The sequence below is a fragment of the Mauremys mutica genome, chromosome 6 (genome assembly GCF_020497125.1).
Source record: "Mauremys mutica isolate MM-2020 ecotype Southern chromosome 6, ASM2049712v1, whole genome shotgun sequence".
In the NCBI taxonomy this organism is placed as follows: Eukaryota; Metazoa; Chordata; order Testudines; family Geoemydidae; genus Mauremys; species Mauremys mutica.
The window spans coordinates 47,271,438-47,284,048 of record NC_059077.1 but is presented as its reverse complement, the minus strand read 5'-3'; the positions used below and the strand labels follow the sequence as shown (position 1 = coordinate 47,284,048).

Sequence of the window (12,611 nt, the reverse complement as noted above, 5' to 3'; positions counted from 1 at the left end):
TTTGTGTACCTGGGCAGCTATGGTGGTGAGCGCTCCACGCTGATCAAACAAGAAATGAAATTCAAAAGTTCACGGGGCTTTTCCTGTTTACCTGGCTGAAGTGCAGTGGAGTTGAAAGTGCTGTCCAGAGGCACTCTTGGGTGCCTCCCAGAGGCCAAACAAGTCAAAATACACTGCTGTGACTCGGGAAGGTTGAATCTAGCACTACTCCTCTTGTTGAGGTGGAGTACAGGCGTTAATTTTAAAAGCCCTTTAGGTTGGTGGGAAGGGCTCAGTAGTGTAGACACGCACATTATAAATTCGACCTAATGTGGGGTATGTCGATCTAACAACGTGGTGTAGACCAGCCCATAGAGAGCTTCATGACACAAGAAACACTGAGCAGGGTGTGTTTCTTACAGTGAATACTTCATAGAATGAGTGGGGCGTTTGAAATATTTTGAAAGAGCATGGGTGGGGGAGTGTGGATATTTAATTGGGAGGTTGTACAAGCTAGCTATTTTTAGGTTTTTTAATAAAATTCGGTTTTGTACAAGCATAACTTGATATTTGTTTGGGTTTTTTTTTCCTTCCTTCTAGAATGATGTGGTAAAAGCCCGGTCCTTTTATTCTCAGATCATGAACACAGAGAGCAGACTATGCAGTAATCTGAATGTAAGTGTGCTTATTTTGCATGTTCACATAGGCTTGTGCAGAGAAATACACTAACAGAGTTATGTATGCATTTAGACCCTGACTTTCTCTTGCATCTTGTGTAATCATAGAAGTGTAGGACTGGAAGGGACCTTGAGAGGTTATCTAGTCCAGTCCTCTGCACTCAAGGCAGGACAATGTAATAATTATCGATGTCTATGTATGGTAGCACTTTCAGTACTGGTAGCTGAAAGAGCTCAGAGGAATCTGGCACGTGGATTTAGGAATGTGAAAAACATGGGTGATTTTGAGATTGCAGATAGATCACATATATCTGTGCAAAATGAGCACAATCTGGATGTAAAATGCCACCCCTCTGATTTGGTGCTTATTATTTATTTCTTTATTATTGTAATACTGTAGCCTATAGGAGCCCTAGTTATGGATCAGGACCCCACTGTGCTAGGCACTGTAGTGCTTGCGGTGGAGAGGCTCTAAGCTGATGAGAGAGAGATTAGTAACTCCTGCCTCTGAGAGAGGTGGTAGCTATGTCGGTGGGAGAAGCCGTCTACATAGTGCTATCTACACCGGCGCTTAGGTCGGTAGAATTTATGTTGCTCAGAGGTGTGGATTATTCACGCTCCTGAGTGAGATAAATTATACGAAAGTAACCTGTAGTATAGACAAGGTCTAAGAGAAGTAAAACAGTGAGTCTTTACTTTTCCCTTGCATTGTTCAAGTGTGAATCACTACACAAGGTGCAAGGCAGTGGAGAAGAATCTGGTTTTTAGGACCTTGTAAGTATTTTAATGATTCAGTGGGCTGCTCCAAAAACGGACTCCGCTATTTGTCATGATCACTTTTAAAAATGTCACATTCTGAATTGTTACAAAAATAGTTCGTTTTTATTGAATATTTGTAGTAACAGAGAGAGGGGCTGCATGACCTAGTTTGGTGAGGGTAGAGCTGGGACCCTGTTCTCATACAGCCATTGCTTTTACCCTGGGCCCTTGGGCAAGTTATTTTAATAATGCTGTTTTCTCCCATTTAAAACTGCAATTTTAAAACATCGCCATTTAGACAGACAAAAACTCTTAAGTAAACTTTACAGCTAGCTCTGCCCAGTTCCACCCAAGCCCTGCCTCAACTCTGTGCACATGCAGTGAATCTTTCTTTAGCTGCACATTTTACCAGCTTAGTGAGGAAAATCCTTTGTATGTGATTTTCAGAAGCTAATAACTCAGTAAAATCAAAACCAGTTTCCCCCAAAGCAACAAACACAGCTGTCTGTGAAGACCACTGTCTCCATGACATGGTTCACCTTCCAAGGCCCAGTTGTTACACTGTAAAGGCTCTTCTGGTTAAGTCCTCCCCTCATGATTGGTAGAGGATCAATAGAGCATTTACAAATTTAAACCTTTACAGTTAGCTTGTATTTAGTCCTGTCATCCTTGCCAGTGTCCTCCTTTTAACACATTTAAAGCATGCTTTTTGGTAGTGTGTATGATATTCTATTTTTTCCTTTTAAAAAGATTCTTGTACTGGCCAAGTCTGGGGCACTAGAAGACCTTATGCAGATACTGGAGGCAGCATTGGATATGGGTGTTTCACAATTGGTGAAAAGAACTGAGTTTTCTGAGCAGGTGGTGAGTACTCCATAATTTGGTTAATTAAAAATCATAGAATCATTAACACTGAGGGTGAGACCTGTTAGGTGATCATCTAGTTGATTCCTTTCCCCTGAAAGAGCAGGTTTTCTTTTCCTCCAACTTAGTGACACTTCAGTCTGTGAGTTCCTCAGATTTGTCACCTCAGGTTTGGGAATCTCCCTAACATCCTCAGCCGTGAAGACTGAAGCAAAGAATCCATTTAGTTTCTCCGCAATGACTTTATCATCTTTAAGCGCTCCTTTTGTTCTGATGTACTTAAAAAACATTTTATTACACTCTTGCACTTAAGTTGGCAGTGTTTGTGCTCCTTTCTATTTGCTATATCCTCCTTTATCACAAGACACTCTAGTTCACCCATCTTATTATTTAGACTTCTGGCATTTGTGTACAAGCACTTTAAAAACTTGTCCCCGTTTATTAGCCTACCTTTCTCTGATGTGCCAGATTCTTTTTTATGTGACTGTTTATCATCTGATCCAGCCCTTACATTATACTTCTCATTCCTCTGCTCCTGACTATAACCTGGAGATTCTCTATCATCAGACTCTCCCCTAAGAGAAGTCTGTGTCCGATCCACACGCTCCTCTGCAGCAGTCGGCTTTCCCCCATCTCCTAGTTTAAAAACTGCTCTACAACCTTTTTAATGTTTAGTGCCAGCAGTCTGGTTCCACTTTGGTTTAGGTGGAGCCCATCTCTCCTGTATAGGCTCCTCCCATCCCAGAAGTTTCCCCAGTTCCTAATGAACGTGAACCCCTCCTCTCTACACCATCGTCTCATCCACGCATTGAGACTCTGAAGCTCTGCCTGCCTACCTGGCCCTGCGCGTGGAACTGGGAGCATTTCTGAAAATGCCACCATAGAGGTCCTGGATTTCAGTCTCTTCCCTAGCAGCCTAAATTTGGCTTCCAGGACATCTCTCCTACCCTTCCCTATGTCATTGGTACCTACATGTACCACGACCACCGGCTCCTCCCCAGCACTACACATAAGTCTATCTAGATGCCCCGAGAACTTGTTTTCTAGTGCTTCGGCTTATTTAAGTTATTCTTTTAGCATAGTTTGCAGATATTGAACAAAATAAGTGAAAGAACAAAGATTACTTTAAAAACTTCATTATTATCATCAGTGCTGTTCATTTATCTAGTTTATCATCCTTTCTCTATTATAATTATTGTATTTAATGTTCTAGATAGATTAAGGTACCATAACCAGATAAGTGAACAAACTTGATGATCACTTTTCTGCTTCTCTTCAAACATAACAGCTCTGTGGAATAGGAATGGGGATGAAGAATGATCTTGTTTAAAAACAGGACTGGTCATCATGAGACCTGTCTTATATTCATGGCTCTGGCAAAACCTTCCTTTGTGACCTTAAGCTACTAACTTGCTCTCCCTGGGTAAAATTTTCAAAGTGCCTAAATAATTTAAGAGCCTAAATTCCATTTTCAGAAGTGACTTAGGCCCAGATCCACAAAGTAACTTAGGCATTGCGATGCGCAGTGTCACAGTGCTGAAGTTCTAGGCTCCTACAAAATCATAACAACAACCCTGGGGTCCACAAAGCCTGAGTTAGGCACCTGTGCTCCCCGTACAATGAATGGGCAGAGAGAGGCACCTTAGAATGTGATCCACATGCTAGGCAGGGAGCTACCTAAGGGTACGTCTATACTACCCGCTGGATCTGCGGGCAGCGATTGATCCAGCGGGGGTCAATTTATTGCGTCTAGTCTAGACACAATAAATCGACCCCCGAGTGCTCTCCCGTTGACTCCTGTACTCCACTGGGCCGAGAGGTGCAGGTGGAGTTGACAGGAAAGCGTCAGCAGTCGACTCACCACAGTGAAGACACTGCCGTGAGTAGATCTAAGTATGTTGACTTCAGCTAAGTTATTCACATAGCTGAAGTTGCATAACTTAGATCAATTAGCCCCCCTCCCCAGTGTAGACCAGGGCTAAGTTAGCCAGTGGGAGATGGCAATGAGAAAGGTGTGTGCTATGCCCCGCCCCTCTCAAGGAGATAAGCACCTAAGTTTGAGCTGCAGGGAAGCACCTGTCTCTGCTGGCGATCCACAACTCGGGGGAGATAGGTGCTCCTCTGCCCAACTCAAATTCAGGGCCTCATCCGGTAGGAATGCTCAGAAGCCACCTGTCTCCACACAAAACAGCCGGAGGAAGAGGAGCTCTTACAACCTTTATCCCAGTGGTTAGGGTACTCACCTGGGATGGGGGAGACCAGGGGTTCAAGTCCCCACTTCATCTGAGTGGGGGCAGGTGCAGAGATTTGAACAGGGACTGGCCACCTCTCAAGTGGGTTATCTAACCACGGGACTATAGGATATTCATTGGGTCTCCTTCAGTCTGTCCTATTGAAGTTGTTTCACTTTAATTGAATAATTAAATATTAATTGGGCCAAAGAAAAAGTGAGACTCACTCTATATAGTCCAGTGGTTAGGACACTCACCTGAGAGGTGGCAGACTGCAGTTTCCTTCTCCTCAGCAGGCAGAGGGTGGGGTGGAAGAGGGAGTGACACATCCCAGATGAGTACCCATAACCTTTTGCCCAATGGTTAAAGGAAGCTGCTCCTCTCTCCCCTCCTCCCCTTGGCTATTTTGCGAGGAGTTAGGCAGCCTGTGAGCACACCTGCTGGTTCAGACTCCACATGCGAGTTGGGCAGAGAAATGCCTATATTCCCCTGGCTTATGGATCCCTCTGGAGCTGAGGCAGGAGAGAGGCATCTGGATACCTAGAGCAAGGCAGCAGTGTGAGTGCCTAGAGACAGAACCTAGGTGCCTAGGGAACTTCTTACTGCGAAAATATAGATATCTACAGGGTCAGGTGGCAGCCAACTGGGGGTTTTGTGGATTGTAGTAGAACCTAAAACCAGGACTTAGGCTAGTAAGGCCTGAATCCACAAAGTACTTAAGTGTCTAAGTCTTGTTTAACATCAGTGGAACTTAGTATCCTAAGTCATGTAAGTGCTTTTGAAAATTGTACATCCTGTTTCTTACCTTCCTCATCAGGATGTTGTGAGGCTTATTAATGTTTATAAAGTATTTTGAGATTTCCTACAGAAAAAGTATTATCATTCCATTACTATATTAATCAGTAGGCAGAATATGTTCAAGGAGAACACTGATCTAGTTGGGTTTGACAGCCCGGCTTTTCCTTTTCTGCAAATGTTTAGCAGCATGTTGAACTTGTTCACTTTGAACACATTTACTGACTGAGCCATTGTAAGAATATAAAAATACCTGCTTAAACACTTATCTATAGGATCAATGGGGTGGTGGAGAAAGAGTGGGCATCAAACACAATTGTTGGTAGAAAGATGATCATGTAGTATATATATCTTTTAAACTACTACAAACAATAAAATACATAAAATAAGGTTTTTAAAAGCAGCATCCTGGTTTTGTAATTTAATTGTTTTTGTGACCAAACCTCAGCTCCATGGGTTTTTTTCCCCTTCATGGATCTTTTCCCCTCCAAGGTTACAAATGTTTTGTTTTTTAAATAAAGGTTTATAAACTTGTCAAAGACCAAACACAAATCTTACCCCTTTCCTGTGCAGAGTGCATTATTTATCAAGTCCATATAAAACAGATTTTCTTCTGAGTTCATCTCTTTGTACAGATTTCATGGTGTACAGAACTTTTGAGCATTATAGCAGCCTGATTTTCATTGATTGCTATGTAAGTGTAACGTGCTAGATTACTTTCATTGAATTATAGTGCTGATCTGGGAAACAACACTATAATACAGGATACAATTATACCACTTGGGTTTAAAGAAGAAATAATTGTGTTATTACAGTCTGTACTCGGACTGAAAAGAATACTTGGATACTTTACAGAAGCTTTCAATTTAATAAACTCTCTTTAATTGGTTTTCAACACATGTTCGGTGGTATGTTGCCTTGTAACCTGTGCTGTTTAACAGTCTCTTGCAGATGGTTATGTTAACCTTGCGTCTCACTGTCACCACATAATTTTTTTTTATTGAATGGTTGTTTGTGTTGTCTGGAAGGCAATGATTAAATGAGATTATTTGCCGGACTGTTACAATGTGCCATTATCTCTTCTTCAAAGCTGGCTACAGTCAGGGAAGAGTTGGAGGAAAACTCTGTTTTTCGTGCCAGATTAGAAGATATCTGTGCCAAGCTGCAAGCATCAGGACAGGTAACCAAGCTGACTCTGGACGACATGCTGTGCCAGATTTCTTATGGAAAGAAGCGCCATATGCAGTTATTAAAGCAAAGGCAAGTGAGCCGTCGGACTTTCAGACCACTTAAATCGGCTCTGTTAGCTGAGTAGTTCTATATTTGAATGCAAATTGTACTAACAATAGCATCACTTCAAAAAATGTGTGAATAAAGCATCTCTTCTTCCCTTCCCCTGCAGACAGATGTTTTAAGCCATTTGTCTGAAACAGTGTTGTGTTTTCTGACTACTAGCCGTGCACACCCAACCAGGGATCTGAGAGTCAAGCAGAGTTCTTTCTTTCTTGTGTGGTCTCCCCAGTAATAAAAGTTATGATTCCAAGTTATGACCTTGGTGATCTATGTATCTCTATTGCTTTTGCACGTGTCGAAACAATTGGCCCTGTAAATGGAAGTTAGTAAATAATCCAATAGACATACAAGAAAGAATAGAATCCAACTCAGTCTCCTCTGTGTTGGCTTTGCAGAAGTAGCAGGAGTAAAAGCTTAGGCTCTGATCTTGCAATAAAATCCACACTGGCAGCCCCCTGCCCCTATATGTAGCCTCACTGAAGTCAGTGGTGCTCCATGCTGAAACAGGACTCCGTCCATTCAGGATCAAAGGCGTAGTCATTCAAGTGAGCCAGTATGACTCTGAAAACACGTGGGGAGCAGGTTGTGTAAAACTGGCATTGTCTTATTCGACCAATCAACTTCTTAGTGCAGAATTCCACTCCCGGCTCTGGCAATACAATACATTTTATAACTGACACACATGTTCACTCTATCAACTTGACTTTTGTTCAGTAAGTCTCCTTCTGCTTTGTCCCCTTAGCATTGTAATCATTAGTTACTATGGAAATGGTGTTGTGGGTATGGGCTTGGTTTTGTGACCTCCACAAGTGCAGCATAAAGGATTTACCTAATTTGAAGTTCATACCGTGATTTGAGACATGTAGGAGTCTGTGTGCTGATTTCATGACCACATACATGTGGTCAAGATAAAATGCCACACACACACATTTGTGTTGGTATTACAGTTGGTTTTGGAAGACTTGTTCTGATGCGCAACATGTTTAACTTTTTGTTATATATGTAATTCATTGGCTTACTGATTCAGGACAACTTTCTTCTCCTCAGTTGGGAATTTTCTCACTAGTTCTAACTCAATACAGACACTAAAGAAGCTTAGAATATTTTCTTTTGAAATAAAAATTCACACAATATTTGTAAATATATTTAATAAAGACTGCATTTCAATGCAGTAATGGCTAAACGTTAGTTGAAGGTAGACTGAAAGGAGCAGAGAATTGTGTATGCACTCAGAAGGATGCATTTGACATGTAGGCGAAAAATAGCTTGATGTAAAATGCACTTTTATGTATAATAAAAAATAGTCTGACTTGTCTTTGTTACATTATTAATGTGTCTTCAGTTTTGCTAGATTACTTTTGCTAAATCTCCAAATGTATGTTTAGTACAAAAATATGTGCTCCTTGTATGGCTGCTGTTCCCTGATATGTATGTCAGTATTCTGCACATCAGCTTTCCTGATTGGTCGGGCCGCTCTTTCGTTTTTCAAACCAATCCAACCACTATCCTGTACGTGACTTGGAAGTTTTTTTTTTATGTTATCTTGTGTCACTAAAGTCCACCATTAGCACAGGTCATGGCTGACTAATCCTCCACCTTTGCTCTTCTTTACTCTTGCCAGAGTGGAGGACAAAGCCACCAGGTCATGGTTAGTCACCAGCTTCCATCTGCCCAAACAAGTGTTTCTGTCAGTCTGTCTCCCCCATCCCTGCTGCATTGATTAGGATGGAGGTGAATACCATGGCATGGCATGAGGGGCATTTCTCCACTCTGGTTGTTCCCATCGCTCTATTGAACATGGAGGGTATGAACACAGAGGTAAGAGAAATGGGGACCAGAGAGAGGGTTGCTGAAACCAGGTTACACTCCCTAATCCTCGGGGGCAGGAGGGAAAAACCATGACTATGGTAATTGAATCTGGTACCTCTTGATGGTTATTTGTAAGCGAGGCAAAGATGCGATGATCTCACCAGGGGTGGAATATGGTAACTGAGAATGTATAAAATGGGAAGCACATGTTTATAGGAGGAGAGGCAGAAATCCTCTTTTGCAGATAGCTAGCCCTAGAACAAAGCAAGAATGAAAAAATGCCTAGACTAACTCTTGTTGGTACTTTAAAACACATGTACTTTACCTGCTAGATATCCCTTAGGTAATAAAATCAAGCATACATCAGTATTAGATTAATAATCTCCTAGCAGTAGAAGCTGTCTTCCCCCCACCCGTATGCTATTAGTCTGTAATGAGTATTGATAGTGTTTTTGAAAGGTTTGAAAATCATGGAAAGAAACATATGATGCAAAAAAGAGAGAGTCCATCTTGGAGAAAAGCTCTCCTAGAATTGCTGCATACCACACCAGCAGCACCACCACCACCTTCCAAAAAACAAGGGAACTAACTACCTGAGGGAAGTGTGGATTTAGTAAACATGAGCTGGTGTAATTCAGCACAGTAATAAAATTAGAGGGCTTAATGATGGTGGCCCAAAATTGTGTAGTATAAAGAATAGATAACGCCTTAGTGGAAAATAAAGGAGGCAGCCAAATAAGAAAAAAAAAAAATAAAGGTTGCTAAAATTCAGAATGTTAATACTTGCCAAGATGTTTCCTATAATCTTTCTAGAACAGTCTTAAACTGGGAACATATTCATATATCAAAAAAGATAAGAGTACAAGCAAACCCTATGGTTATGTTCTTATGCTTTGTTACATACATGCGCAGTTATGTTTAAATTAAATGTAGTCAAGTTTTAAGCAAGTTGCCAGTGGTCTCACAAATTGTGCATATCCTGGAGTTATGTGATCAAAAAACCTCAGTGTATTATAATATTGCCTACTAATTTAGGGCTCAGCCGAGCAAAGTGCTGACCACTCTGGCTCTGATTCAGCCGCACACTTAACGTGCTTATTACAAGTATGTGCGAGTAGTGTGACAATGCGGGCCATGTGAGCCGTCAGTGAAACTACTCATGCTTAAAACTAAGCACATGTTTAAAGTGTTTTTCTGGATTGGAGTCAGAATGCTCAGAATCCTGGGGAATCAAGCCTTTCGCAGGTACCAATGTACCCATCTATTATACAATACACTGTACAATATTGCAGCCAGACAACAGCAAAATATCATACAAACTAAAAATCATTAGAATAAAAAATGTGTGAAGACAAGCCATAAAAACAAAGAGAAACCAATGTCACGAAACTCAACTGGTAGAGTTATCTTGCTTGACAGATGACTGCAAAAGAAAGGAAATATTCTATTTCAAAGTAATAAATCATTGGATGACATTTCCTTATGTTTATCTTTACTGTGTTATTCACGCAATAGATAAATGATGGATCATGCAGTTTTAACAGTTGATAGTCTGGCTCTATCATGCATTATGTATTTTTATTTTTTAAATAAACTAAAATCCTTTTTCTGCACAGTATAGACTGAAAGAAGAAAATCTGCATTCTTGTCTTCCACTAGCTGCTTAGAACTGTGACACAGCATACAACAGAGGGCGCTCCAGCTCATGCTTCATAGTAATATAAAAGTCTGATTAAAAGTGGGTATTTTTAATTAATGAGATTACATGTCAGGCAATGACAAAATGAAGTGTTTGACCCTCTAGCAACCCAAGCCTGCTTAAACAATCTGAAATTGGAAATAGGGGATTTAATAGATAGTGATTTTTTGTTTGGTTATTGGCATAGACTCTAAACTCAGACATCCATGGCATTTAAGTGGAAAACTGCCTCATTAAATTTACTAAATCAAAATAATCTCTGACATTACTTCACGACAGAGGGTGTTTAAAGCATTCTGAATGGCATGCATGAGAAGATATCTACCCATAATCAAAGAGGAGGGAATGAGATATGTTTTCATTAGGAGTTACAGAAAATTTCCAAATGTTTTATTGCAAATCATCAAATTTTGAAAAGTGTTTTTAGGCTCAGACTCATCAGCACCATATTGATGACTAAAGTTTGTACCTCTTGAGGTTATAGAGGGATTAATATTCACATGCTTTTCACAATAAAATAAGATGTGCACCTGTGATGCCTTCTAAAGATTTTTCTTTTTACTGTCACTCTATACATTCTGTCATTTCCTCTTGGTTTAATATCTTTTTAGTGCTTTTTCCCCTCTCCCAACAAGTAATTTGGGGGAGAGTATTTTAGGATTTCCCCCACTTTATTTTTCTTCCCAACAAAACCCTCATTTGTCATGTTATTGGTGGGAGAGAAGGACTGTTCCCAGGCCTCAAAAAATAAGTCTTGATTCTGTTTTACACAAGGTCATAACTAGTTTTAAATAACTTTTAAAAAACCTTCATTTTATCTTTGTAGTGTTGCTTAAGGAACATAATACATATGACTAGAGCCATCCTATTTATTTATTTATTTATTCATTTATTTTTATGAAAGCTGAGAGCTCCAGGATCTGGTAATCATGTGACTCCAAGAGCTGAAACATTAAGAAAACACCAGTTCTTTGAGATGGTGTCAGCGTGGCTCCACTATAGATGTGCATGCTATTTTTGAATACCGGTATTTGTTGGGGCCATACTCTTCCTGTGCTAGAGAATAAAACAGAGGTTCTCGGTCTGCGGACCACCAGAGGTCTGCGAGCTCCATTCAGGTGGTCCACGGATAGTTCCCACTAAGGTGCGTGCCTGGGCGGCTGCACACGAGACAATGAAAGGCCACCCACCTAATTAGTGGAGCTGCACAGGCATGGCTCCACTAATTTGGTAACTGGACCCTGGAGAAGACGCATATGTAAGGTGAGGTGGTGGCCTTGGGGGGAATAGGTGGGAGGGGGCACTGGGGCAAGCAGAGGGGGTGGGAGGAATTTGGGGGACATAGGACTACAGCAGCCAGAGAAAGAGGCAACTTTCCCCAGCTCCAGGGCTGCGGCTGCCAGGGAGAGATGGCCCTCCTTCCCAGCCTCAGCATTGTGGCTGCTGTGGTGGGGGAGAGAGGGAGAGATGCCCCTCCTTCCCAGCTCAGCTTGGTACAAACTAATAGTTTAGCTAATGGTACAAACTACATTTGCAAAGATCATTAAGTGGTCTGCCAAGACCCTCAGCGATTTTCAAGGGGTCTGTGAAAAAAAACCCCACTGGTATAAAGGATGGAGCAGCTGTGACCCTCCCTCAGTTTCCTCTTACTGTCCAGATTGTAACAAGATGTAACCAGGCCAAAGTCCAACCTGTTTTTCTTTGAGCTCCAAACTCATTTTTAGACTAGTTGACTAAATCTTTCTTCACCCTCCTTATCTTTGTTAATTTTCTTTATTTGGACATCCAAAACATAAAAAGATATCCCCCCTATATACTGCATAATGCAATGGGGCAAGGTACTTTGTATGGATTCTAATCCTTCAGGGTCTAAACTGTTTCAGAGGTTCAAAGGATTCATTCCCCTGGTCAATGTCAGTATCTGGTCAGTATCTCTTCTCTCTGAGGGAGAGTACGTCCCAGATAAGAGTTCAGTGTGTAAATCTTTCTCATTGAGGACTCGAGAGCGATTCAACGAAAAAAAGGGATGAAGTAGTCCACTCCCTGAAGAACTCAAAAGGACCACTCTGAGATCACCAAGGTTACATCATTAACCCCCTTCAGGAAGCCCTCCAAATACTGGCCCCAACAAAAAGAGAAGGCTCACCCATGCTCTTGGGGCAGATAGCCAGAGTATCCATTGTAGAAACAACCTCAATACTTGAGGAGTTATTGTCACGGAGTGTGGGGGACCCAGGCCCTTCACCCCCGTGCTCCCTACGATTCACCAGGACTCTCAGCCAGCCAGTAAAGCAGAAGGTTTATTTAGACGACAGGAACAAGTTCCAACACTCTTGCAGGCCCAGATAACCAAACCCCCCGTTAGGTCCAACTTGGTGGGCCTCACAGCCCCCCCCCGGGATCAGAGCTCGGTCTACCTGCTCCCCTCTCTTTCTTCAGCCCACTTTCGTCCTCCAGTCCTCCCGCCCCTCCTCTCTCCTCCGCCTCCTTCCTTTGTCCTTCCCT

General features: G+C 41.7%; 1 protein-coding gene and 1 long non-coding RNA gene across 3 annotated transcripts in view; one reads left to right on the top strand and one right to left on the bottom strand.

Moving 5' to 3' along the window:
• The window catches only part of PTCD2 (pentatricopeptide repeat domain 2), a 32,988-nt gene extending 22,965 nt beyond the window's left edge, over nucleotides 1-10,023 (top strand). For both annotated transcript variants that reach the window (XM_045021271.1, XM_045021272.1), the window contains exons 8-10: nucleotides 580-654; nucleotides 2,166-2,279; nucleotides 6,396-10,023. In XM_045021271.1, the coding sequence (XP_044877206.1) occupies nucleotides 580-654; nucleotides 2,166-2,279; nucleotides 6,396-6,620 (414 nt within the window). In that variant the 3' untranslated portion in view covers nucleotides 6,621-10,023. The remainder of the gene's footprint in view (nucleotides 1-579; nucleotides 655-2,165; nucleotides 2,280-6,395) is intronic.
• The window catches only part of LOC123372795, a 50,664-nt gene that overhangs the window by 16,409 nt on the left and 21,644 nt on the right, over nucleotides 1-12,611 (bottom strand). The gene's annotated exons all lie outside the window — the stretch shown is intronic.